At 44.0% G+C, this 27,303-nt stretch overlaps 2 protein-coding genes across 4 annotated transcripts in view; one reads left to right on the top strand and one right to left on the bottom strand.

Annotated features, from left to right (window-relative positions):
• The window catches only part of ncor2 (nuclear receptor corepressor 2), a 74,559-nt gene extending 59,713 nt beyond the window's left edge, over positions 1–14,846 (top strand). The window contains exons 28-46 of one of the 3 annotated variants that reach the window (XM_052067980.1): positions 354–504; positions 1,354–1,503; positions 1,596–1,688; positions 1,892–2,109; positions 2,202–2,547; positions 2,710–2,910; positions 3,084–3,332; positions 3,882–3,977; positions 4,067–4,303; positions 4,397–4,574; positions 4,667–5,145; positions 7,129–7,259; positions 7,352–7,533; positions 7,722–7,856; positions 8,053–8,195; positions 8,271–8,324; positions 8,607–8,813; positions 10,331–10,510; positions 10,819–14,846. In XM_052067980.1, coding sequence (XP_051923940.1) covers positions 354–504; positions 1,354–1,503; positions 1,596–1,688; positions 1,892–2,109; positions 2,202–2,547; positions 2,710–2,910; positions 3,084–3,332; positions 3,882–3,977; positions 4,067–4,303; positions 4,397–4,574; positions 4,667–5,145; positions 7,129–7,259; positions 7,352–7,533; positions 7,722–7,856; positions 8,053–8,195; positions 8,271–8,324; positions 8,607–8,813; positions 10,331–10,510; positions 10,819–11,009 — 3,621 coding nt within the window. In that variant the 3' untranslated portion in view covers positions 11,010–14,846. Of the gene's footprint in view, positions 1–353; positions 505–1,353; positions 1,504–1,595; positions 1,689–1,891; positions 2,110–2,201; positions 2,548–2,709; positions 2,911–3,083; positions 3,333–3,824; positions 3,978–4,066; positions 4,304–4,396; positions 4,575–4,666; positions 5,146–7,128; positions 7,260–7,351; positions 7,534–7,721; positions 7,857–8,052; positions 8,196–8,270; positions 8,325–8,606; positions 8,814–10,330; positions 10,511–10,818 lie in introns of all 3 variants that reach the window. The other 2 variants (XM_052067979.1, XM_052067981.1) reach the window with 2 other exon arrangements.
• Positions 14,847–15,758: 912 nt separating this feature from the next.
• Positions 15,759–26,557, bottom strand: rflna (refilin A). Its single transcript, XM_052068049.1, has 4 exons — positions 26,330–26,557; positions 25,912–26,259; positions 16,775–16,884; positions 15,759–16,704 (listed from the first exon to the last, which is right to left on the bottom strand). Exons 2-4 carry the CDS (start codon positions 26,134–26,136, stop codon positions 16,371–16,373), a joined length of 669 nt encoding a protein of 222 aa, XP_051924009.1. The 5' UTR covers positions 26,137–26,259; positions 26,330–26,557; the 3' UTR covers positions 15,759–16,370.
• Positions 26,558–27,303: the final 746 nt, after the last annotated feature.

Here is a 27,303-nt window from a genome sequence, read left to right as displayed (position 1 = left end):
TTTGCTTTTATTTTAGTGTAAAGCTAACCCATAAGATCACAACATTTGCAGTGTGTATAATAAGTCTTATATTATTGTATTACAGGCTTACCTACCGATTGCCGTTTCCCCCCCAAAAAATACAAAGAGTGGAAAAAAATCATCACATATTATTCAATTGCAATCACAAAATTGCAGGGGCTGTGGATCGCAATTAGATTCTTTTTTTAAATCGTTCAGCCCAAGATGAAAATCAAGATTAGGTTCAGACGACTGAACCAAATCATTATTACACATTTGAATTCCACCTTATCAGTTGAACCATCTGATTCCTGGTAAAATAATGAGTATGAGTCTTCTCACTGTGTCCACAGGGGACACCGGCTGATGTGCTGTACAAGGGAACTATAACCCGTCTGATCACAGAGGACAGTGCTAGCCGTGCTGACAGGGAACGGGACGACGCCTTGTCGAAAGGTCATGTGGTCTATGAGGGAATAAGTGGGCACATCCTCACATATGACCGTGAGTGTCTTGTACAAACCCAACAATGTCTGTGCAAACGATATCCTAAATACTGAACACAGTATGTGCACTGCAGAAAAATGTCAATGTGACTCTTGAGTTTCAGCTCCAATTTTTCATAATGCTGAATTCAAAAGTTGAAGACTACTTTTTGTACGTACATAAAAAGCCTGTTTCTCTGAAATAGTGTTCACAAATCTGTCGAGGTCGATGTTAGTGTGCAACAGGTCGGCATTTGTAAATGAGAAACTGTTCTTAATTGTCTTGCCTGGCGAAACTGACTTAAAAATGAACAAATACGAGAGGTTGGTGATTTTGACCTGTGAAATGTTGGTCCATTTTCTTAAAGGCTGTGTGAAGTTGCTGGACATTGGCAGGAACTGGAATACATTGTATCACTGTGTCCCAAGCATCCAAATAAACTTAATGGCCGATATGTCCAGTTTGTATGCACACCATGCAAAAGCCTGGACTTTTTCAGCTTCCAGGAAATTACTGCTCCTTGCAACATGGCAGCGTGCATTATCATGCTATAACATGAAGTGATGGTTATGGATGAGTGACACATCAATGGGGCTCAGGATTTCGTCTCGGTGCATTCAAAATGTTACCAAAAAACGTTTGTTGTGCATGAGCTACACCTGCCAAAATCGGAACCTTGCCATGATATGACTCGCCTGTGAGGTTAATGTATTATCACAACAAAGGAGAAACCTTCATCACTGATTTGGCCAGATTTATGAACAATGATTGAGAGACATAATTCCTTTTCTCTTCATAGAAACAGTCTTTGAGTCAGCAAACGAAAAATGGGAGCAATTGTAACATCTTCCTCTTTGGACCAAATAGGTCCAGTTTCTCAAACCTCGAAAGATGAGGGGAGAGGGCCAAGCCAACCTGGTGAAATTCTTGGAGTAAAGCGTCCTTATGATGTCATGGAGGGAGGCATCTCCCGAGGTCTGCCAATGAGGGATTCACTGTCTGCCTCCAATTGTGAAGGTAACAACTGCTCAATCTGATCTTGTTGAATCTGGGATTTTTCCGTTTCCACTCTAAGTATTAAACCCGCTTTGCCACTTGTCCAACTTCAGGTCTTATTGGTCGAGCCATGCCTCATGACAGGGACAGTCCACACCACACACCTTATAAAGATGCTCACCACATCCGCGGTTCCATCTCCCAAGGTAAAATAACTATTGATTCATAAACTTCAATCATTCATAGCACCAAGCTAGTTTGATCTCAAGAAGAGAACCACTGTGTCTGGGCCGTGTCACCCATTCATTTTCTATATATATTTTTTAAACTAAAGCTGACGGTAAAATGATGGTACTCTATGCCCTATTTATATATTCTCTCTTGAAATGCGATATTCTCATGGTGACAGGTATACCACGTCATTTGGACCCTCAGGATAGCTATTTGAGAAGGGAGGCAAAGCAAATGAAAAGAGAGAACTCTCCGCCACGTGGGGCCCCGTCGCTGTCGGACCCAATGAAGAGCAGAGACACTATGGTGCCCACAGTAAAGGAGGCTGGACGCTCCATCCACCTCATTCCCAGGGAGGAGCTCAGACAAACAGCCAAGGAGGGCATTATAACACCGGTACACATATCATTAAAATGCATCTACGTGCTTTGTAAACATTTTTTTCTTCCAATACCTGATTGAATGTTCCTGTTAATACGTCTCTTCAGGGAACACCCATGAAGCAGGAAGCTGCTGGCTCAGGTAAACGACATGATGTTCGCTCCATCATAGCCAGTTCACCACGTTCCTACCATAACGCACCCCCTCATCTGGAGATGCGGGCTGAGAGGGGACGATATGAAGAGGCACCCAAAGGACGCCCGAGTGCAGTGGTCAGCACCGCTAGCCCAATAGCACGCTCTTCTCCCCTGACACTCGCTTCAGAGCAGGGAGCTAAATCCCATCATAGCCCTGTAGGCTACGAGGACAAAGGCACCTTAAGAAACCCCTACCCTGGACCATCACACCGTTGCTCACCTCTCTCAAGGGAGGCGAGTCAAAGGCAACATGATGGTGAGGACATTAATGTTTCTTACTTCTACCTCTGCAGGGCTGAGTCAAAAACAAAAAGTTTTGGATTCATAGTGCAATTTTGTCCTTTTGTCTTCAAAATGAAGAAGCATTTGATGTTTTAACATTTTGTTCTATTTGTACATTTTGTTTTATTCTCTCCAGGCTGCAGTAAGAAAGAACCCCAGGAGCGTAAAGCCACACCGACCCCAAGGGAAATGAGTTCTACCAAATCCCCTCTCCCAGGGGTTCCTGACCAACAGACATATGAGCGTCTGTTGCAGGGGCTTGGAGCTGATGTTTACAGACAAATTCCTTTGGCCTTTGATCCTGCAGCTTTGCCTCGCGGCATCCCCATTGACCCAGGTACAGTCACAGTGACTGCTTTGCACAGCGATGATGACTGAATGAGTTAAGGAGGGTGGCGGGGGGATCGTGGAAAGAGTTATGGGACACCATCAAATCTTCTCATTATAACGCTGAAATTATCTTATTGTGGGTATACTCGAAATCACCCAATTTTTCTCCCCTGAATACAGCCTACTACTTGCCTCGCCATCTGGCCCCCAACCCTGCATACCCACATCCCTATCCCTACCTCATCCGGGGCTTTCCAGACACAGCGGCCCTCGAGAACCGTCAGACGTTGCTCAATGACTACATTACTTCCCAGCAAATGCACCAGTGGCCTGCAGCAGCTGCTATGGCTGCCCAGCGCTCAGACATGCTAAGGGGCCTTACACCACGAGATCAGCCCCTTCCTCTGCCTTACTCTGCAGCCCCTCGTGGTAAGACCACTTCGTTGGTGTTTATTGGCTAAAGGATTGAAGGCACCTTCTCCACCAACTACTACACCAATAAATCCAAATGTACACAAGTCAAGGTTCGGTTTGAACGAAAGCTTATTATTATGTTTGACCGAAAGAGAGATTCCATCATCAGAACGTTAGAATGACAATGGTGGTCAGTATTTCTGGGTTAATCCTTACAAAGCTGCTCTTTGTGTTAATGTTTTAAGTCTGAGCCTCTACTACTGTGTTATCGTAGTTCTGAACTCCCTTAACTGTGGCAAAATATATGCTTGATATTAATATTAAGTTGAAATAGTGAAAGTTGATCTGTGAAATGACAGTCAATCTTCAATGTCTTCTCAGTGCAGTCGGAATGCTGATTTAGCCAATGATTAAAATGAGTTGGAAGCGCCTGCTTTAAACCATCGCATGGCTGTTTGCCCTTAAAACTTTTTTTCGCTCTCCTCTTCTTTCCCCCCTCTATTATAGGAATCATTGATCTATCTCAGGTGCCGCACTTACCTGTCCTGGTCCCTCCCTCTGCAGGGACAGCCAGCTCGCCAATGGATCGTATCACCTACATCCCAGGGGGAAGCACCACCTTCCCCGGCAGGCCTTACACCACTCCCCCAATCTCACCCGGTATGACCAGTCATACCAGTAATTGTTACCAGTCATACAAGTAATCATTAATGATATAATAATTACTGTGTCTGTCTGTTTCTACAAAGTTGGCTCCTCGCACATGAATAAGATGCAAGGCGCAGCTTCCTCTTCAGAACGGGAGCGTGAAAGAGAACGTGATCGTGACAGAGACAGGGAGCGGGAGAGAGACCGGGAGCGGGAGAGAGAGCGCGAGCGTGAACGGGAACGGGAACGAGAACGAGAGAGGGATCGAGACAGGGACAGAGAACGGGATAGAGAAAAGGGTGGAGCAAACGTGGAGCATGCCCCCATTTGGCGACCAGGTGTGTGGAGCACACTGTGACTTTGTATTATCCATCAAAGTCCGGGGGGAGGGGGGGAATATATTTGTGAATGTGTGTCTGTCTGTGCCTCAGGTACGGAACACAGCTTAGCAAGCAGTAGCGGTGTGAGACCTTCTTCCCAGCCATACAGCCACCAGCATTCCCCAGTGTCCCCTCGCACCCAAGACAATGTGCAGCAAAGGCCAAGCGTCCTGCACAATACCGGAAGCAAGAATGTCTCTGCCGAACACTCCAGTTCCTCCGTGTTACGGTAAATGCCGAAGAGTGTTTCGGCGTTTCAAACCAGCATGGAATCAGTTTTAAGAGTGAATTAAATGCACACATGCATCTCCCCCTCATCAGATCCATACCCTCAGGAGCTTCCCGCTACCAAGGTTACCATAGTCATCTTCAAAGGACTGGCTTGCCCCCTGAGGCCTATGCTGCACTGGACTCGAGCATCGGCAAAGAACAGAGTCGTGATGGCAAAAACAGGGGATTACCGAAGCAAGTCCAAGACCAGCATGGGCCCGCTAGCAAGTCAGACCCCAAGCTTTCCAACCCCAGCCAGGGAGGATTATATCCAGGTCCTTATTCCTCGATTTCCGGACGACCACCACACCTGCAGTTGGATAACCCTCCCGGCCGTGGGGAAAGTGGTACGCCTAGTAGGGAAAAGACTCAAAACAAACCGATGTCCATTCAGGAACAAGAACTCAGAGCACTCGGTAAGACCACCATGACTGCGGCCAACTTCATAAATGCGATTATTATGCGTCAAATTTCTTGTGAAACGGGGATGCCAGAGACGGGCTCGCTTGTTGCCAGCAGTGCCACTGATGGTAAGATGCTGTTGATCCTAGGGTCCTGTTATCACCCAGACACGCCCCCGTCAGTCTGTGGCCTCTTGCACGCTGTGGTGGTTGGCATTATCAAATCAGCCCTATTCATTTACATTTTTGTTCTTTTAATTGTTATACGATATTCTTCAAAATAAAATGTTTCTAAACTTAAAGACCACCAAGGGTGCCCTCTGGAAAAAAACTCTTGCATACCCAGATTCCACCTCACTGGCTAAAATGAAATGAAGAGTCTGATTGAGAACTGATGCAATCTCAATTTCAGGCATTTTATATTCACTGTGGAAGAGCAATATCCCAGGTGTCCTTTAAGGTGTCGGCTTCAAATCGTGATTGCTAATCAGACATCAAGTCAGAAAATCACTTCATTGTCTTTACATCAAAGATTTGTCGGAAATTTCACACGTAGGTACCCCTCCTCCCTCCCTTTTGGCCACTCACTTGAAGCATCGTTGTTTAGAAGTGGGTAACGGGCACGACTAAAATGAAATTGAAATTTCAGCACGATTGGGATTGTTTGTCTCAGATATCCTGTAGGTTCAGAACAACCGTATTTCGCTAGATGCATGTATCGGGTGACTAAAGAGCCCTATTAACGTGGCACGATCATCAAATGCTGTTACTCCAAGTCAGAGTAACAGTTACATAAGAAAGGCCGTGTGCTGAAAGCTGTGCCAACCACCAGACAGACTTCTGTTGTTACACGTGGTATGTGACTCGAGCAGCTCGAGGCTTCTCAGAGGGAGATGGGGTACTACTGATTCCTGCCCTCTAAGTCTTTGCATGCTTCTTGTTTTGGCATCATAATTTACTCTGAAGCTATCCCTCTGCGCCGGCCCCCACTCCTTGCCCGAAACACACACCCACATCAAATGCTTAGTTGATCCAAATTCTTCAAACGTGTTTTCCATCTTAAGTGTGCTCTTCCTATTGCGTTTCAGTCTAAATAGAGCGGTTGAGTTACTTGTTCATGGCATTACTTTAACTGAACTACTACTCTTAAGATTTTCCTTTTGACACTAAGATTATGCATATTAAGCTTCTCTGACCTTTTCATTTAATAGCTTAAGCAGCTGTTCTGCTCCAGAATTTTTTTTTTTAACGGAAATGAAAAAAGGTCTTCCCTTATAGATACCCATACATATTAAAATCACTATTACAACATCTGTACAACCTGAAAGCGCGAAGCGCAATTGCTGCTTTTATTAAGACTGCTCAAAATAAATCCACATTAACATCAACATCATTGGTGTTTCTGGTACTGTTAATTGGCATTCAATAACAAGTAGGAAAGTCTAGAGGGAGAAAGGGAGGCTGTTTTAAGCTGTTGTTTCAATACATTTTTGTCATTCGTTAATCCGCAAATAGATGCCAAAACAACTGTGCCTTTGGAGCATGTCTCCTCTGAGGGATTCCATGCAATCATTGCTATCCCCCGCGAACAGCTTGCATCATCATCTCCTTACATTTACACTGTTGGGGAGATGCATTTTATGGCTTCATGAATAATTTCTTTATGATGATCTGCTTGGAAAAGCTACTTATTGGTTGGACATCATCTACAGTATTCATCCAGTACGTGTTTCATTCGTCAAATTCTATTTGGATCAGTTGAAAATTCATTTCGACATATAAGTTCTTGTCAAAAGTAAGAAAATGTCCCAACTACTTTGGATTTTAATCGAAAGCTTGCCTGACAAGATGTTTTAGTATTTTAACACTGTATTATTGTTGCGCAAAAGAAGGGATAATGAAGGACAATACACTTTCCTGATCAGACATTCTATGGCATGTGACATTGTTAAATGTTACATCCACCAAAGATGGTGAGGGGTGGACTCGTTCTTAATCCTGCATGTTTCATTAGCACATTTGTTGTCTTTGATTGGACACAAAGCACATTACTTATGTGGATGTGTGTGTGTGTGTTTTAATGACCTCACTGTGTTTGTTTTTAACTGCCAGCTCCACAGAAGATGGATTCACATATTCTGTACCGTCCTCCATCTGATGAGAGGCTGTCCCCAGGTCAGAAGCCGCCTTCTCCCTGTGTCAAAGGAAGCCAAAGGGTGGTCACCCTGGCTCAGCACATCAGTGTAAGTCCACACCCTAACATTTTCATAACTGTCTGTATCGTCTTGAGTGCAGACTGTGACCACATAATGTCGATACCTTTTTATGGCAACAGGAGGTGATAACGAAAGATTACACAAGGCAGACTCAGCAGCAGCATCAACAAAGTTATCATGGCTCACCCATCCTGGACTTGACCCGTCCTCTCAGTGCCTCACAGCCCCAGCCCACATCCCAAGAGTCTGCCCAAGTGACCCGCTATCCTGAGGGCCTTGGGGGAGATCGTAACAGAGACCGGTAAGAGTCATTACAATGCAGGAGCAGGCATGATCAACTGTCTGCGGTTGTGCAAGGAAAGCCTGCATGACTCCGTTTTATTTCTGACATCTCATAGATGTATTAATAGGCTCCAACTACTCGTGTTTCATCGACACATGAGGGTATGTGAAGGGAGAAAAGGTCACTCATGTGTGTGTGCTCTGCAGGTCTCCTCCTCAATCCAAGTCTTCTCCGATCAGTGTTTCTAATGACTGTATTGAACCGGTATCTCCTGCCGGAGCCAATTCTGAGCCTGAAATCCAGGGAGGAGTGTCCTATCCTAATGAACAAGGAGAGCAAGCGTAAGACTTTGTTGCAATGGATCTATTTCCCACATAAGTGAGAGTTATATATTTCCTTTGAGTGTTTGATGAGCCCCAGACTTCCTGAGCGTAGGCTCGTCAGTTCTCCTCCATGTTATGCAGCGCGGTTAGCTCCAAAGTACTCTAGCTGTTTCCGCTCTGCCTTCTGTTGACCAAGCACTTTTCCATCCCACAGAATGAGTTCCCGTTCGCCTCCTAACGCCTCTCAGCCTCCAGCTTTTTTCAGCAAGCTGACTGAGAACACCTCCGCTATTGTGAAATCAAAGAAGCAGGAGATGATCAAGAAGATGACTGTAGTGGGAAATGAGAGTGATTTCAGTGAGTATTTAACTCGGGCATGATTACTTTTGCAGCCTGATAACAATTTCTAAGTGTGCATACTTACAATTTCAGATGCAGGTCAGCCTGGAACAGAAATCTTCAACATGCCAGCATCTACAACAGCAGGTCACTTTTTCCCTATTGACACCTCTACATGCCATGTTGGTTGTCAGCATTTCGGTTTACTTTCCAGTTTACTTCATCCCGTTGCTTACTTTCTCTTCATCCAATACGTTTCAGGAATACAATTTTCATGAGTCAACATCTTCTCTAATCAAATGTTCACTGTTTAAATTGAATGTTGTGTTTGGGTGTCTGATTTGATTAAAAAAAAAAAAAAACACACACACAAACACACACACAAACACACACACACATTTTGAATGGTCCATTCCCTCTCTTGAACAGGATCTGTGAGTGTCCGCAGCCACCCAACTCCAGAGACACCTGGCAGCTCCATAGGTCTAGAGGCCATTATAAGAAAGGCACTCATGGGAAAATACAATGATCAGCCTGAGGAACGCTCCCCAGCCAGTGCTGCTAACCCACTCACGTCGGCTCTGCCCGTCTCTCTGAGCGGAACTGATGGACGAAGTGATGACAGTTTCTCACAAGGTGATGAGTTTCTCCAAACATGAACAAACCACATCAAAACCTGGTCAGCGATCCGAACAAGTTTACGGTTTAGAATGTACAAAATGCGCTTAGCATCATCTCAAACATAAGTATGTCTTATACATTGTCCAAAGTGAAAACTCACTTAAGACGCATACCGGGGGAGAGAAGGGCACATGTTGAAAACCCATCAACTGATAGGCAGGCAATGGCATCTTAAAGTTTACATTAAATGCGCCTTGAAATTTGCAGTACCGACTGCATTATTGCCCTGACAGAGCGATGTTCCCTTCAGTTTGGAAGAAAAAAAAATGTTGCTGGCAGTGTGTATAAATCCACAGCAGTGGCGCTACTGTGTTTACACTATACATAGCATGGTATTTGGCGATGTTTTTATGTTGTGCTTTCGCCATAGAGCAAGACAAAAATGATAAGGGAGGTTTGTTGTTGTTAGATATCTGAGTACAGTACACAGAGAAAAAGTTACAGTAGACTTGACGTGGTTTGATGGCAAATGCATTGCGATCATCTACGAATTTTTGGGGGCATAGCACTGACCAAGCAGACTGCCCGCGCACGTCAAAAGTTGTATTAAACACACACACTTACAAAAAGCGAATAATACTTTGTTTCATTTCATACTAAGCAACACGTCAAGAGGCAAAAGGCTAGGTTAGGGGTCGGAAACCCAAAATGTTGAAAGAGCCATAAAGGACAAAAAATATGTCTGCAGCTGCAAAAAAATAAAATCCTTCTATAAAACACAATGAATGTAACACATGCTTTATGCATGTAGGAGACTGGACTGTCTCAGAATTGTTTGTTATTCATTCCTCTGTTGTGTGTTCACAAACGCTTCCATAGAATTTATTTTGTAATTTCCTCACTTGATTTTTTGTTTTGGTGCATTATTTGCGCTTTTCTTAGTGTCAATGAAGTGATCGTTAATTTCCGTTTTTCGGTGGCTGTATTTGAACGCCTCTCGAGTCAAACGAGAAAAGAGATGGCACGGAGTCGGACGCAGATGTGTCTGTGTTTGTTGAGACTGTTAAAAGCCTAAAGCGTACCTTTTAAAAAAATCAACACCACAGCTCTCCTTTTTTGGAGCTGCAACATGTATCTATATCTATTTGAGCTACATTAGCCGACTATCAAAATCTTTTTCCATTTTCAAACATTATTTATAAAGCTCCGGGGAGCCACTAGATGTCGGTAAAGAGCCACATGTGGCTCTGGAGCCACGTGTTGCCGACCCCCGGGCTAGGTAGATCCAGGACTGGTCGGTGGTCGCCACAGCATCACAAAGCATATAGACAAGCAACCATTCACACTTTCATTCATACTGATGGACAATTTGCAATCTGCAATTAATCCAAGGTGCATGTTTTTGGAATAAGCGGCAGGACCTGAAACGGGTCGCCGAAGAACACCATGCAAAATAAGTGTGCTAAAGCTTAGCGGCATCTGGTATGGCTTGAAATGCTGTCGCAGATTCAAGCTCCGTCGTCTTTTTGTAGGTGGTGGGAAGCCCTCAAAGTCTAGTGGTCGTTCTAATGGGCGCAAGGCCAAGTCTCCGGGACCCGGCCTGTCAGGGGGTGAAAGGCCATCGTCAGTGTCCTCAGTTCACTCAGAAGGAGATTGTAACAGAAGAACACCACTGACCAACCGAGTCTGGGAGGATAGACCTTCCTCCACAGGTAATTGATGCCCCTCCAAAAAGGATTAGAATTGCCGAGAGATGCCATAAAAATGGTGGCAAAGTACAACTTTTATCTCAGTGAAAGTCCTCAATTCACTGCAATGTCGTTCCTTGGTCTCACAATACCACAAGACAGTGCCGAAGTCATCGTTTAATGTTTCAGCATGAGCACAAAACGGCAACAAAAAACAGGATGATAAAAGTACAATACATTAGCAATTAGGTGAATTCACAAATGCCAAGTGACAAAAAAATTGTGGGTTCACTGTAGATTGTCCAACACACACCCTCTTGTGCTTCTTTCAGGTTCAACGCCAACTCCCTTCCCGTGCAACCCGTTGATCATGCGTTTCCCCAGCGGGACGGTTTCAGTTCCCTCCCCTTCGTCCGGGCAGCCAGTCGGCCACGTGCCCGGTCAGGGACAGGGCCGCACCTGGGAGGAGGAGCCCAAGCCGCTACTCATGTCTCAGTACGAGTCCCTGTCTGACAGCGAGTGAGCCACAATGCCACCATACACGCAGGTGCACATCAGCGAAACATCCCGCACCATTCCACTCTGCATTTCCTTCTTCGGTCCACATGCTCACTCCAGGAAGATCTGAACAACTTCTCCCTTTTTTCACACCGTGTTGGCATCTCCTCACCGGCCTTATCAATTTGGGCGCGTCAACATTCATCGCACTCAAGTGCTTACGCTTTCTTTGATGGATGGGATTCTTGACGACTTCGGTTGGTTCCCAAGTGTGGTGGCTGCTGCGCCTGCCTTAAGCGCAGCAGTCCATCTAGCAAGAGACTCATCTTACATTTATTTACGGTGTCTACACTGCTGCAAATGCACAAGTGCATGCAAGTGATGGGACAAAATGTTCTTTTTTTTCTTGTTTCATCTTTTAAGTCACTCAATGCAGCCTTCTGGTTGGAAAGCGATCGCAAACGCAAAGTATGTTTTAATGGTGAACGTTCTATGGTTATACTGTATGTGTGGTAATGGATATGCAGTGACAAATGCTTTTAGGGTTGGGAGGGATTTGAGCACAGGAGGGTCATATCATTGGTTTACAGGGTAAACATGCTGTCTGTTGCTGATGTCATCATGCATTGGCGAGGGTCCAGAGGAAGAGCTGAGGCCTGCTGCTGTCAGGTGTCCCGTGAGACAATTAGCCACCCGATGGCACTCAGACAATGGATACTTTCTCGCTGTTTTTATATTAACCGCATCTGTGTTGATTGAACTGTTTTTGGGGATATTAAGCACTTAGTTGTCGGCCTGTCCAGAAGGGCATAGTGGAGAATCCGGTGACAAAATGGACCTGAGAATAGCATGGCAGCCCGTGGTGGAAGGTCTCCCCGTCCTGTCGAACTCACCACCAGTCATTTCCAATAACACAAGCGACAATCACGTGAGTGAAGGAGAAGTCGAGCTGGTCCTTCACATTGACAAGGCGTACCTCAGTCCTTTGCATCGTCTTCAGCTGACCTGCCAGAATCTCATCTTGGAGCTTTTATTGACAGTTTGACCATTAACCGTGTACTGCATAGAGGAAGACCCTTGGCTTCTTGTCTTTTGTACATTATAATATATTCTTAGTGGTAAGTGCCATTTATTTTACACGCACAGTACTGAAGTTACCAAGTGACGCACAATTGGTTTTCTTTTTTTTTGGGGGGGGGGGGGTTTCCCCCCTTCCCTTGCCAGGGGTCCTATTGTCCATGCTGGAAATTGTACTAACAGAGAAGCAAATGAAATGTCTTTGTCTGCGCGTCTGTCAGTGACACATGAGACCCGCCGAGCTTTGAAACCACACACAGAAGCAATCAGTCCTGCATTCAATGTTTTTTTCCCCCTGGCGGCTACTTGTGACAGTCTACTTCACTGCGCCTGCATTTGGTTGGGTTCAAGAGAAATAATGGGAAAGGATTTCAAAACAAACAAACAAAAAAATTGTCAAGTTGATCCATTCTGTGTCAAGTGTCCAATGTTGGATGCCATCATCTGCGAGTCCGGAGTTTCCTCCATCTTGTAGTTTATTTGAGCACAGCGACATCCACCTGTTGACTTGTTCTAGGACTACCTCCTCTCCCTCCTCCATCCTGCCTGTGGATGCTGAAGCATGTCACGTCTGCACAATGCTCATCTCAGCCATCTCCTAGGTGGAATTGGAGTGTTTTGTCCCCAGGCGAAGACAAGTGGACTTTGTCATTTCGCCAGATATTGTACAGTATATCTCCATCCGCGTTTTTGTCATGAATCCATCGATGATGTTTAAGAATGTGACCATAAACAGACTAAGCCATATCTAGCTGTTGCTTTAAACAGATGACGGACTAATCCATTGATTTTAGAGCCTATACAGTACTAAATTGAATTTTAACATGCATCATTTTGCCTTTGCTCACACAGTTTTGTCCACCCACCGTCTCCTTACATCTCAAAATACCTGATGCGGTCCCTGGAGGGAGCGAGGGAGGGCCGGGGGCAATGGGGAAATAATAACATTGTTCAAACATTTTGTTTATAACGTTTTTAATGTAATTATATCCCACTGTATAATAGCAAGGATTGTATATAAAACTAAATAGATGTAAATATTTATGTGGCTTGCTTCTAGGTTGTTCTTACAAAAAAAAACCAACAAAAAAACACATGGATAAATTCTACATGCCCACCAGCAAGCTTTGTGGATAGCAGTGTACAAATGGAAAACAAATAAGACACTGCCTTAATGTTTAAATAAAAAGCTTATTGCCATTCGGTCTCAGAATGACTTTATTAACAGGAAGTGTGAAGTGGACAGTCGTGCTGCAATTGACGTCCATGTGCCAGTAGGTGGGGTCATAAGTCTACATTTGCATGTTTCGACCTTGTCACTGGCAGGTGATTGTTTGAGACTCCCGAGAGATTCTACCCTTGGGACAGAGTCTGCAAAATGTTAGGCCTGGCTAACATGTCCTGGCTCATACTAATTGTGATTGAGGTTCGGGCTTTAATGTTCTTTTCAACCGAGACCAACAGACTGCCTCTCCCAAAACTATATAGTGCTTTTCATGTGCCCCCCCCCCCCACCTCTTTGCTTGACAAGTTTTTGTTGTTTTTTTCCCCTCCTTTAATATCCTAGTCCTGCTTTAAACATCTCCCAACTCTATCCTGTGCGGTCCTTGGTCTTCATGATGCTGTTTGCTCCCAATTTTCTTTTGACAGACCTCTTGAGACCATTCTGGAGCCAGGCGCATTTATACTGAGACTAGATTACTGGTTACACACAGGTGGAGTCTTTTGATCATGATTAGTCATTGAGGTCAACATTGCATAATTCAGAAATTATCAGGGAATTCCTGTACACAGGTGGCTGAAATCGGAGAAAAGGGATGAATAATTTTGCACGCCCTCACTTTTCAATTACTTGTCATTTTAAAAAATGGGAATCGCACCATGTTGATGAGCACACGTACAATTCTTTCTATTAGTATTTATAACAAAGTGCATAACTGCAGAGCAGTCTGGAAAGAAACTCCGTATGTTGTTTTGCCAGTTAAAGATTGATTTTTCCAAAATCCCAAAGTAAATGACCCTTAGTCCAAAGTATTGATATTTTTTTTATTTCCATGACAATATACATCTTTAAATTAGATCAGAACAGAAACAAAAGCTGACGTACAAAAATATAAAGAGAATTATGAAGTGCCTCAAGTCCACATATACATCAGGAAACTATTTTACATTAATAACAAACTCAAGTGTTGGGAAAACACAGACTTGAACTCACATGAAAGCAACAAAATACTTGACAAGTTCACATCTAACCAGCTCTTCTCATCATTCTCCTGACACTTCACTGACCATCGACACCTGACTCGACACTCATTTCCGCAGCTCCATTTGGGAGTCAGGGTAACTGATGAAACTGCCATCTCTTTGATCGCAACATACTGTTCCCTCGGTTAGTCATGGCATGCACCACTCGTACGGCTTCCACACAACTGCAGGCTTTTTTTTTTCACGCAGCTAAACTGACGGATCGAGGTCTAAAACTCAGTTGTGTACACATTTGTAAAATGAAATGGAAGATTAGCTGATTTCAATCTCTTCCACCCAGTGATTGCAAACAAATCCGATTTCAGTCAAGCGGTTTTGACTTTCAGATCCACAATATGAGATGTGTTAAAAGCTCTTGACTCTGAATTTTTGGCTTTGCCCTTTGGAGCCTGATTTATGAAAATCGTAATTAGCCGGCCAAAAAATTGCATTTCCACTTACTCCAACTGATTGCACACGCTGTGAATTCTATGCATCTGTCCGTCCTACATAACATTTCAAATTTAGGACAGCAAACTGGGAGAGGCCAGCATCAGCTGTCAATGTGCAGGCACAACGAGTTTCGTCCGAGTGGTGTGGCACAACTCTTTGCTGTGACTCCACTCATGCCTTAATTCATTCACAAGCTCCAGAATTGCTTTTCTCAATGTCACTTTTTGCTCCTAGATGTTCCACCTGCTACCTATTTTGTTCTACGCTAGCAATGTTGCACGCAGATTTGCACCTGCCTTTCAGATGGTAGCTAGATACAAACGCAACCATCACAAATCATCTCAGATTTAATAGACAGTCTCACATTGCAGCATAGTAAACGCATCTATTTTCATGTACCGGTACTTCTTCCACAGTGTACAAAATAAACTTTGCCCGTTTGTTTGAAGTCTGCACCCATTTTTTTGCACGAGAACATTTTCGTGAATCAAGCTCTAAGTGAATTGGTCTGCTAGCAAATTAGAAGAGGAAAAAAACTATTTTGTTATTACATTACCCATTTGTATCAAATGAAGCTATTCACCATGGTTGAAACTGTGAAAAGATTTGTCGACAACATGCCAAACATTTGTGTCCACCCGGAGTCCAACCCGATCTTCTCACTTTCAGTTTACCTTCATCATTCGAACAAAAAACACATTTGTTAAAGCTCTCTAAATCTGTCATTTCCTGAAGCTAGCTTAATGTACAAAGGAATATTAGACCACGCTGTTATGGCAATAAAATAAAATTGAAGGTTCAACACAAACGGCAACCAGTTTCTCTCGACAGACCCGGCATATAATCATGGATAATTAATATGAAATAGTTCTTGAAAACACCCCATAGCTCATCAATCCATCTCAATAAGAGATTTCAGTCACTGTGGTTCTCTCAGACTCATTTAAATGCTCACAAGGGTGTTGTGAAAATACTTTATTCTAGTGGGATCGTCGTGTTGTGTGTTTTTTTTACTTTTGCATTGTGGCACTAATACTCCAGTGTATAATTGGAAGTGAATAAATAGGTTGCCGTGGTACAATTGAGTCAGTTATAAATACAGTGAGGAAATGGTGTGGTAAACCCATGTGCAGCTTGTGTGGCTGTTGACTGACTTTGGTCCAATAGTTCAAACACACACGCACACGCGTGCGCGCACACTCACACACACACACACACACGATGCTTTTCATATCCAGGAACAAGTGCAATGGAGCTGTAATTTGAAAGGCTGCACCATCTTGCATGATTCAATCCTCAGCTCTTCATTGTGAATTTTTTCTCCACACTCGAAAGATTCTTTTCATTGAGGTCCATCCTGCAGGAGCGCAGTTTTTTTTTTGTCAGCTCTAGTTTTCTTTAGATAGTAAGACATCAAGCCAATGAGGTACAACGGGAGCCTTTTTAAAAAGGGCGCCAGTACAAAGTTGAAAGATTTCCTCCGGGGTGAGACGAGATGAACAAAAAAATAGGGTGAAGCTTTCCGTTATCTTGTGTTGCCCCTCTATCTGTTGTCCTCAAGTCCTAAAAAAATAATAATTAACAAAAAACAACAACTAGCTCGTGTGCGGGCTTACAAGTCCTCTGTGTAGATGATACAGGGACTTGAATCGTCGCTGGACTCCAGCCGCACTCTGGAGACGAACCAGCGACGTGCAGCCGCAGCCTTGTAGGTGAGCGTGGTGCGGTAAATGTTCTTGGCGTGTTTGGGGTACACGATGGTGGTGCTCTGGTAGTTGATGGGCTTCTGCCGCGGCTCCAGGTACACTTGGGATTTGTAGCTCCTCCAGGTGCAGTTGGGCACCGCCACCACCGTTTCGCTGTACGAAGTCGCCGTGGGGACGGTGATGCAGTACACTTGGTCTTGGTAATGCTTGTCCGAATCGTACCGGACCGCTGAAGTGCACCTGCAAGAGACGCTACGCTTGAGTACGGGAAGTTTATGACATGTCATCTTTTCATGTATACGCTGCTTACTTGACTTGTTTCTCTGGCTTTGGGTCAACCTCGATGCTCTCCCCATAGAAGACAGGATACATGCGAGTCCTGGGGTCTGTTCCTGTGTTGTTGAGCAGCAGGTAAGGCAGCTGGGAAGAGGAAAGATTCGGTATCACAACCAGGAAGCCTTTTGAGCGGATCCGAGTGCTGCTAACATGTCGTTAAACAAAGAGCTCAGCATGCTTGGGGGGGCTTGAGCAGATCCAACAAAAACCTGAATTAAAACCACCGCAGTTCCCACCATGTTAATGTTTCATTAGAGTTGGAAAAGGGTGGAACATCTCCAGTAAATTTCCATGGGAAGCTAAGATGAGGAATTTTGGAAATATTCCAAAACGGAAATCAACTGGTTAGCACGTTCGCCTCACGGTGCAGGGGTTTTTTATTTTTTGTATTCAGAGTATTCAACTCTGCCTGATCTTGGATTCTATTGCATTCAACATCTTCTTTCTTGTTTTCTTTTCAATGAATATTGCGAAAACACTTGTCCGACGCTAAAATGGAAACCACAAAGCTCCAAATATCATCCTCCTAAAGCCACCAAAACGGTAGATATTATGGTAGGTACGTATGCCAAACAAGTGTGAGTTAGAAAGTCAACAACCAAAGGACAGGAACTGGAGAAAAACTGAAAACAGGTGGCCGCTTGGTGCGTAGTAGGATGTGAGCGAATGCAGGAGGAATTTAAAACCATCATTTATCTTTGTCATCGAGTTGTTGCTGTGATGATTTTTGTCAATGATCTGTTTTAATTAACAGCAGTTCTCATTCTATCTGGTACCCAAGCTCAGTTTGAAATAATGCACTTGCTCAAAAATATTTCGCTTTCAATCCTTACATGGTCTATCCTTGCATATATTTCTCACGGGTGACCTTTGCAAGAGATGGCTCTCCAAAAAAAAAATATATGTATATATATATATATATATATATATATATATATATATATACACACACACACACATGCATGGACTGACAACCGTTACCGCTTGAACTGTCAAATATGGACCGTTTTTTGACTCCACTTGCAAACTGCGCCGTTCCAGATGCTGCAGCCAAACTTGTGATCGATGGCCGCCTTTGCATGTGAACCCGGTCGGACCATGTGAAGCGAGCGGTTGCCCGGGCCCCGGCTCCCGCGCTCCTCTCACATTACAGTGGGAGCCGGTCACATGCTGCGGCTTGGACACACTTAAGCGCGCATGCCAGGACGGGGAATGGGCGAGAAGAGGCCAAGGGCACGGCAGATCAGTGTATCTGGCTCGTCTTTCCTCTGCGATCTGAATGTTTGGAACCAGCAGCTGTGTTCCATGTTCATGTGCACACTTCTTTGAATTTTAACGACTGAACCATCATCATCATTACAGCTTCAGCGGATCCTCTACTTTGTTGAGGTACAATGTTCACACATCTACTACATCGCAGATTTTTAAATGATGATGACTATTTTTCTTGTGAATGTTTTTTCAGGATACACGTCTGAATTTCAAGTTGTGCGGCTTTCGTGTAGTTGTGCCACAACATGTCAAGTAGCACTGAGGTCTAATGAAAGGATGCACCCAGGATGTTTTTAGTGCTGTCCTTAGACAGCTGGCCAAAATAAAACCTTTCCTCTCACATGAACACTTTGAGACAGTAATCCATGCCTTTGTCACATCCCGGCTCGATTGCTGTACTTTGGAGTCAGCCAGTCCTCCATTAAGCGCCTTCAGCTGGTCCAGAATGCCGCTGCTCGCCTCTTGACTGGTACTCGTAAGAGGAAGCACATAACTCCTACTCTGGCATACCTTTACTGTCTTCCCATTAATTTTAGTTATTTTCAAGATCCTCCTCTTAGTTTTCAAATCTCTGAATAATCTCGCGCCACCTTACCTCTCTGAGCTCATCCGCCCCTACACACCTGCCCGGCGCCTCAGGTCTGTGGACCAGTCTTTGTTATAAGTACCAAGAACTAAACTGAGGCTCAGAGGGGATCGAGCCATTTCTGTTGCTGGTCCCTCTCTCTGGAATGACTTCCCACTGAACATTCGGCAAGCCTCCTCGCTGCCCATCTTTAAAGCCCTCCTCAAAACTCACTTGTATTCTTTGGCGTTCGACTCAGCATGACTTAGATTTGTTCTTGGTTTTACTGTTTGGTGATTTCTACCGCCTTTATTACCATTTCGTCTTACTGTTTATTGTGTATGTTAAATTGCTCCATGTACAGCACTTTGTATGCAGCGATGGCTGTTTGAAAGTGCTCTAGAAATACTGTTGACTTGTTGACTTGACTTGCTGTGGCCAAACACAACTTATTCACAATTCTAAATATTACTTTGTCATTAAGTTTGTTTGATTCCATTATGAGTGTGTATATAATATTAACACACTGTGACTGTGGATAGTATGATAAGCAACGACTACCTCTGATGTGAAAATGGCAGAAAACTCAAAATCTTGCCCTCGATGTGGGGGCGGCCAGAGATTAACCATGAACAGAACAGACACAGCATAATTGACCGCAAGAAGAGGCAGAGAAGGTCCACAATCATTCGTAACAGTGCTTCCACACAGCAGAGAGAATACATGCCATTTTGTGTAATATTGTGTACTCTGTGCAATGCTGCTACAAGTTGTAAAAAAATAGAAGTCCATTTAAGGTGAAAATTACCGTAACAACTATGCTAATTTCTGTTAGCACATCTACGGCATTCTGCATTATGTAAATGTAATAACATTTTCTTATTGGAAAATTATAATTGTTTGTTTGAACATTTTAGTTTTCAAATGAGTGATGTTTGCATCAGTGTTACAGTAAACTTCAAATGGGAGTGAAAAATGAACAGCTTCGAGTGAATTTCCTTTGCTTCCTATTTGGATAACTTGGGAGTGTTAGAGTATAATCCAGTGATCGTCTATTTCTTGACAGTTTGTGAGTGAAAACAGGCCCAAAGGAATACCTGAACATGTGCTTGAGTACATTTGAATGTGTTTAAAACATGTGGGAGGGATAAAACTACCAAGTTATTTTGACATGGTCTCTATCTGGTAGAATTTCCCCAATGGCCGGTGGGTCTGGAACATATTCTCTTTGATAAATGGGGGCTTCACTGTACTACTGTGTGTGTGCTCTCCATTTTGTGCAAAGTAAACACTTGACTGGAGGTTAGGAGGCCTCCAGGAAGAAGCCGCAGTATGCACACAAAGGATCAAGCCATCTTGGAAGAAGCACATTCATGCCCAGGAAAACAGCGTGCCGCTGACAAAAGCCGCAATGTCCAAAGAACAACGGCGAGCTGCCGAGTCGAAAAGCCAACTCAAACATTTCCCACCTGGAGCCTCGAGACATTTGTGTGGACAACAGCTGGGACACAAGCATGTCGCATCCCTGTCAGTGGTGTGCAGGCAGACAGACAGACAGGCTGTCTGAGCATTTTAGCTGTGTTGCATTTAGAAATGAGGGGTCACCAAACACTTATGCAACAGCCTCTAACAAGCCCCCGCGCCTTAAAATAGAGCTTGGCAATTGTTCTTAGGTGGCATACAAAAACAACTCCAAAATAGATTTGGAAAGGGGGTTAGGGGGACATGGGCACTCGTGTACATAAGGCTCCCCCTGATTGTGCTGCAAGACATGCACTTGGGCCCTGATAGAAGGGAATATTTTCTGATAGAAAACTTTCATTCTGTTCACACTTTTAAAGTGGATACAAGAAATGAGCAGGAATCCGCTTAGAAATGGAAACCACAAAGCAGAGACATTCAACAAGTTTGAACCTCCAGCGGATTAGTGGATCTCTGTGTGCGGGGCGTATCTCAGGCTAATGTCAAAACACTCCCAGGATGTAGAACATCATTTCTGAGGCCTCCATTAGACCTTTCAAAGGCCACTTCAACCTGCACAGACATGTTCTTCAGACTTTCAGATACTGGGAGTGACCTGGAATTGATTTTTGATCAAATATGTCAGGCTGTGTCTCACACAAGAAAAAAAAGGGGGATTAGAATGTTGGGCTGGTTTGCTGCAAAAACAATACACAATAACGCTATAGGTCTTATCAAGTCGGCTGCTCTAATCTTTTTGAATCGATTATCCTATCGATTACTTAATCGAAAACTCCCGGACCTGCACATTCCCCAGTTGACGAATGCTGGGTTGTTTTGGGGTGGGGGGACTAGAGGAAAATGTCCCACAGTGATAAGCAGTTTCTGCAAATAACATTTCTGTTTTGCTACAAGTGCCCCTCCTCACAGCCGTTAGTGGCTGCACCGATGGGGCGCTGGCACTGGACGTTTATTTTTCATACACACTCCATCACTTTTAAACAATGTGTTGATAAGAGAAACAGGCGGCAAGCTATGCCAAGCTAAGTTAGCTGGAGAAGCTTCAATTTCCACCCAGACCAGTTGAACCACTTCAGTGAAGTAGTAATGGGATGCACTGTGTCAAAGCTTTAGCTTTATCAATGCTGCTTTACTTAAAATATACCATGCCATAGGCTGCTTTTGTGAAAGGCACACAGCGTCGGTTGTGAAATGAATACATCACAGCAGGGTCACTCACTTTTTGAAACTGAGAGCTACGTCTTGGCTACTGATTAATGTGAAGTGCTTCCAGTTTAATACACATTTCTGAAATAACACATTTGCTCAAGTTACATTTCATGACCTTATGTCATGAATAATATTTATTTATGTAAGACAAAAAATCATGATAATACTTTCACTCAATAATTAGGCAGCAGATTAATATCAATGCCACACTTATTTTTTTTAATGAATCTATGTGTTTACATTTTCATATGATTGACATTGTGAAGAGGCCCACGGGCTACTCGAGTTACGCCATAGTTTCAATATCAATCAACCATGACAGGAATTCTAATATATTGTGTAACGTCACATTCGTATGTATTTCAAAAATTGTTGGGGGGGGGGGGGGGGATTCGTTGTTGCATTTACCTGGGGCTTTAAGAGGGGCGGGGCTGCCACTGACAGGTGACCGTTCAATTGATAGTAAAAAAACACCATCGCAGTGTTTCAGTAGGAACGTCACTCACTTCACTTCGTCGTCAGCATGGCTTCAATGGTAAGCGATGTTTGTGTCCGCTTTGCTTTTGTCAGATGTGTGAAATTGTTTTTGTGCTGTGTGCTTCAAAAAAATGATTGAGTACATGGCGAGTAATCCTTCCATGCTGAGTGACGTATCCCTATTCAGAGGGCTATGAAATAACGGAAATAATTGAACATTCATAATCTCGATTTTCTTCTGGAGTTTGCATAATCTCTGTTGTGTGGGTTTTCCCCAGGTGCTCCATCTTCCTTCCACATGCAAAAACATGCATCTTAAATTAAGAAGACTGTAGATTGTTTTTAGATGTAAATGCACTTGCTTGTTCTGTGTACCGTGATTGGCTGGTGACCAATGCAGGGTCCACACCGCCTCTTGAACAAAGTCAGCTGGGATAAGATTTTAATTAGTAAAACAGATTACTTGGAAGAAACCCAATGGCAAAGAAGGCTCGCGAGACTTGAACCCAGACTGCTCAGCTGTATGACAGACGTTCAAAGTAATAAATGGAGAACACTGCGCTGCGCGAGGCAAAACATCTCGGACTCAATTTTCGTGACCAGCATAAATCTGGCACAGCGCATGGAATATGTCTGCGCAGAGACAGGTTAGACTCAACGGTGGTATTTTTGCAGATGAGCGCAGGTCGGCGGATCTGTGAGGGAGAGCTGCGGCGCTGTGGGAGTGGTCACAGCCAACTTCAATCATGGCCTATCGAAGTGACTTATTTGTATTCCACTGCTGTTCATGTATTTATCAATGAAATACATCTACCATCCACCTCACTTGTCGGCGCAGCTCAGAATCTGTCTGTCTGTGACCCAAACAAATACTCCAAACTCACACTAGACCAGCTGCGCAAGTATTTAGATGTGGTGTGAGCAGACGGAATTTTAGACTGACGTTCTGCCACCAAACTATCACTCTGCCGGGCACATCTCCAAGGACACCCCTCCTGCTGCGCTGGAATGCCCAGCATGGTGGAGACTAGTCTGCAGAATAGTACTGATTTAAAAATTGGGGTATGTCAGCACTTGTACCGCATAGCAGGGCTGCTGTCTATGAAAATGTGATCCACATTTTCAAATTTGCAGATCATCCTTAGCTGTTTGTTACCTTGACTGTTGGCGTGTGTGCTGAAATGTCCGCCCCCCTTTAATAAAAAATAATTGAGGACTTACGATGGTACTGGTTAATACAGTACAGCATATCAAGCCAGAGATACAATGCAAATATAACCCCATCAGATCAATCTGATTAACACTTGACCGTCGGCACTTGGGTCTTTTTGAGAAAATTGTGTTGTTGATATGGTTGACATGAGTTGTACGCCCAACATTATGTATTTCATTCATTCATTCATTTTCCGAACCACTTTATCCTCACTAGGGTCGCGGCGGGTGCTGGAGTCTATCCCAGCTGTCCTCGGGCAGTAGGCGGGGGACACCCTGAACCGGTAGCCAATCGCAGGGCATACAGAAACAAACAACCATCCGCACTCACAACTAGGGACAATTTGGAGTCTTCAATCAGCCTGCAATGCATGTTTTTGGAATGAGGGAGGAAACCGGAGGACCCGGAGAAAACCCACACAAGCATGGGGAAAACATGCAAACTCCACACAGGGAGGCCACAGCCGGAATCGAACCCAGCACCTCCATCTTGTGAGGCTGACGTGCTAACCAGTCAACCATGTTCCGCCCACAATTACATCCATCCATTTTCTATATCACGTGTACCCAGCTGACTTCAGGCAACAGGTGGCCATTGTGTGTCCTGCGAATAACTGGTGACCAGTCCAGGGTGTAGTCCACCAAACATTCACAGTAAATGAAATGTTTGAGTGACAGTTGAACCCAGGCATTCTGCAGTAGGGCAAGCAAATGTTCTGATATAACAACAGTTATTTATGCACCAAGACTGGGAGCCAAACTAATAAAGCCAGGCCTGACCAATTGCCAGTAAGTCTTGCTTGTGGCCACCAAAAGACAGGAGGCAACAATGGCTACACTTTCTGTAACTGATACAGCACCCTATGAAACTGTGGGGGGTTACTGAGTCCCACTTTGGATCCCCCATAAAGCCAGTAAAGTCAGATGCAGTAAGTCATGCAGGCATTTAACTTCGAAGGATTCCTGAGCCACTGGCATCTTCAACATGAGGAGAAGGGGGGACGTGTCAGGGGGGAGAGAGCTTTCAGATCTGTTTCTGACTGGACAATCAAAGATGGTCACATTATGGATCTCATCCACGCTATTATACAAACCATCAATACTATATAAATCGCAGTGCACCCCGCCTACTGCCCAAAGACAGCTGGGTTGGCTACAGCACACCTGCAACCCTCATGAGGACAAGCGGTTCGGATAATGGATGGATGCAATACAATACGTTTTGCTCTGACTGACCAACCAGATGATGCTAAAATGCTGACTTAATCAAGGGCCGGCGTGCGCAAATTGGAAATGTATCCGAGTGCTCCTTGTCGCTTATATACCGGTAGTTTGTTTCATTGGCCAGCACTCTTGATTCTGAAGGCCCTGGGCACACTGGATTAACATGGCAGCACATAGATCCTGAAATCTGATTGGACAAATGTATACATATTTGGAAGGTACTTTGAAAGTATGATCCGACTGGATGCTCGAACGCTGTCCCACTTTGAGAGTCAATATTTTCTTCGCTTTCCAATCAATCGCCGGGTTACACAGTTGACAATATTACAAACACACTGCAGAGATAAAATCAATCATCAAATGTTGCTTGTGTGTGAATGTATTGTAAAGTAGCCATCACGGCCGCTTCCTCTTCATGACATGCCAACAGACACATTTAATTAAGTGCTCTTTGTACCCTTAAAATATAACACTTGCGAAAACAGTTGTTACCAATAAAATGACAGAACGTCAAAGCAATAAGTACCCTTTAATCAAGTCCAGTGCTGTCCATCGTGAGATAATGGGTTGCCAGAAAAAAAGTTGTTTGTTTCCTTATGTGTCCATGAGGGGGCTCCCATGATTTACTACTATAATGCAATGTATACTTTACACCAGAACAAATATATTAATAATAATAATAATACATTTTATTTATAAGCGCCTTTCAAGACACCCAAGGACACTTTACAATAACAAAAAACACAAAAAAATACGGGTTGAGCAGCGGCAGCCAAAGTTCAATTGTTCCATAAAAATTCCCATGTTAGTTTTTTTTAAATACGTTTTTTTTAAGACTTAAAATCAAGATGTGTAGAGTGTGGTGTCAAGTTTTATTAGTGATGCAATAAATCGATACACTATTTCACGCTACTACCACATATTTTCTTGTTGTAGCCCTCATCATGAGTATGCAGAATTGAAAAAGCATGCATGTCCGCTGATGCCGTTACGAATGCTGATCTATGGTGCCTATCATACCTCAAAACTAACAAGGTGAACATGACCGCTTAATTTTCTACATACAATTAGTGGTTTGAACCAGTTTTTCAACTGAATATCTTTGTATGAAGGTACCGAATCTCTTCAAGTGTTAATATAATTGAATTAAAAAGATTTGTGTTACTTGAGTGCTCAGTGCTTGGTGCTCGGGTACCAAGTGCTCCACTATGAAACAATGGAGTTGACCACGTCATACAACAATCTCTTGCAAACAAAGGGCTAAGTGAAGTCTATTTATTCATAGCACACTGCAGGAAGGCTTGATTTAAAGCATACAGTATATAATTTTTACCTGCTTTTGAACAAGTTTATTTTTGGTCTCTCAAGTCATACACCTGGACCGTACTTTCACCCATATGTATGTATGTATGTATGTATGTATGTATGTATGTATGTATGTATGTATGTATGTATGTATGTATGTATGTATGTATGTATGTATGTATGTATGTATAATTCTCTCCATAGAGCATGCACGTAGCTGCTGGAAACAGTGCACCCAAAGGGGAAAAAAGCAACGAATTGCGAATTTCATGGAACAATTAAGTTGGAAATGTAGGTCAGACGATGCTTTGCTTGCCGCGACGGCTCCGCGCTACTATAAGCAGATGATGATTGCTGTATCTTACCAGTTTGCCCTCCCGATTGGCGTCCTTCTTCCAGGCCGCTTGCTGCTTGCTCTCCACGGGTGTCGTGCAGCTGCCGGAGCGCGGCTCGATGAGAGTGGGAGAGAGGGAGCAGAAGGGCGGACTGGGGCTGGGAGGCAGCCCCGAGTCCGGGCTGTCAAGCAGCCCTTCCCGGTTCTTTCCTTTGAGACTTTCATCCATCGCTTGCAAGTGGAGCTGCCCCACCATTTCTGGGGACGATTGCAGGCGAGAAAAGACGCAAAGTCGCACTTAAGGGGGGAAAAAAGTTATTCCCCTCCTTGTCTCGTCGAAATGTACTAATCCGCGGCCAGTTTCTTCCAAGGGGGACTCCTGGAAGAAGATGAGAAGTTAAATTAGACGTTTACTTATTCTCTCAAAAGTTAAGAAGATGAACTCTTACCTGCAGCGCTTAGTAGTCAAGAAAGCCGTCCGCTAAAATGCTCAACCGTGCAAAAATTACGTCGACATTTAAGGAAATGTCAGACGTATCGTTCGACACAAAATCACAAAGTAGACGTGCGTCTGACGCAGGTCTGGAGGAAAGCTCCTCTGTGCGGCTCGTCACCGCTCACACTCCGCTAGAGGAGTGCGCGTCACCGTGGGTGCGGGCGCGCGCGGCACGGGCATGTGCGCGTGTGTCCTGTGCGATGATCACTTCCACGCGTGGCCATCAGAGTGAGCGTGTTGCAGCATGTTCTTTCTCTGTTCAAGTCAAGTGCAACGTCACCGTTTGCCCATCCGTCTGTTTGCATAAAATAAATGTTTTCCCACGCAGTGAGGAAATAATTGAGCGCCTGAAAAGGTAACGAAAGTATTTCTACTTGCAAAGGCAGCAATACATGCACTAAACAAGATATTTCCAACCAATGTTCTGTATTCTAACCTAACTGAGGATAAGCGCGGGGCGGAGCTAATCGGTGGGCACCCAACTACACCTAGGGGAAAACCTTTATCAGTGATGCAGTATTCTTAGACCCCTGATACACTGCTACATCACCAAATACAATTACAAAATATAACCTGACTACTGTAGTAGAAGACCGATTGTCACGGAGTCTAGGACACAGGTGTCAAAGTCAAGGCTCGGGGGCCAGATCTGGCCCACCACATCAATTTATGCGGCCCGTGAAAGCAAATCACGGATGTCAAGTTCCATGATGCTTGCTAAAGTCTGAACCAAAATTTCAAATTGTCATATGTCATCCAAAATAACAGTCATTATTCTTGACTTTTGATTTTAAAACTAGTTATTCATCAAATTGTTGTGCGCTGTGTATGTATTATGTGGAGGGGATTAAACATTTAGATGGTTTCCCAAAATTCATAACGGCCCTCCAAGGGAAACCGTAAGTACAATGTGGCCCGCGACAAAAA

The sequence above is a fragment of the Hippocampus zosterae genome, chromosome 6, assembly GCF_025434085.1.
Source record: "Hippocampus zosterae strain Florida chromosome 6, ASM2543408v3, whole genome shotgun sequence".
NCBI lineage: Eukaryota > Metazoa > Chordata > Actinopteri > Syngnathiformes > Syngnathidae > Hippocampus > Hippocampus zosterae.
Note: the sequence above shows the minus strand (reverse complement) of the source record. Positions and strands in the feature narration are given on the sequence as shown.

Coding starts and splice junctions, on each gene's coding strand:
- rflna (XM_052068049.1), bottom strand. CDS start 26,136: ATGGTGGGGCAGCTCCACTTGCAAGCGATGGATGAAAGTCTCAAAGGA. Junction 16,885..25,911: donor CCAATCGGGAGGGCAAACTG/GTAAGATACAGC, acceptor TCCTCTTCCCAG/CTGCCTTACCTGCTGCTCAA. Junction 16,705..16,774: donor AAGCCAGAGAAACAAGTCAA/GTAAGCAGCGTA, acceptor CGTCTCTTGCAG/GTGCACTTCAGCGGTCCGGT.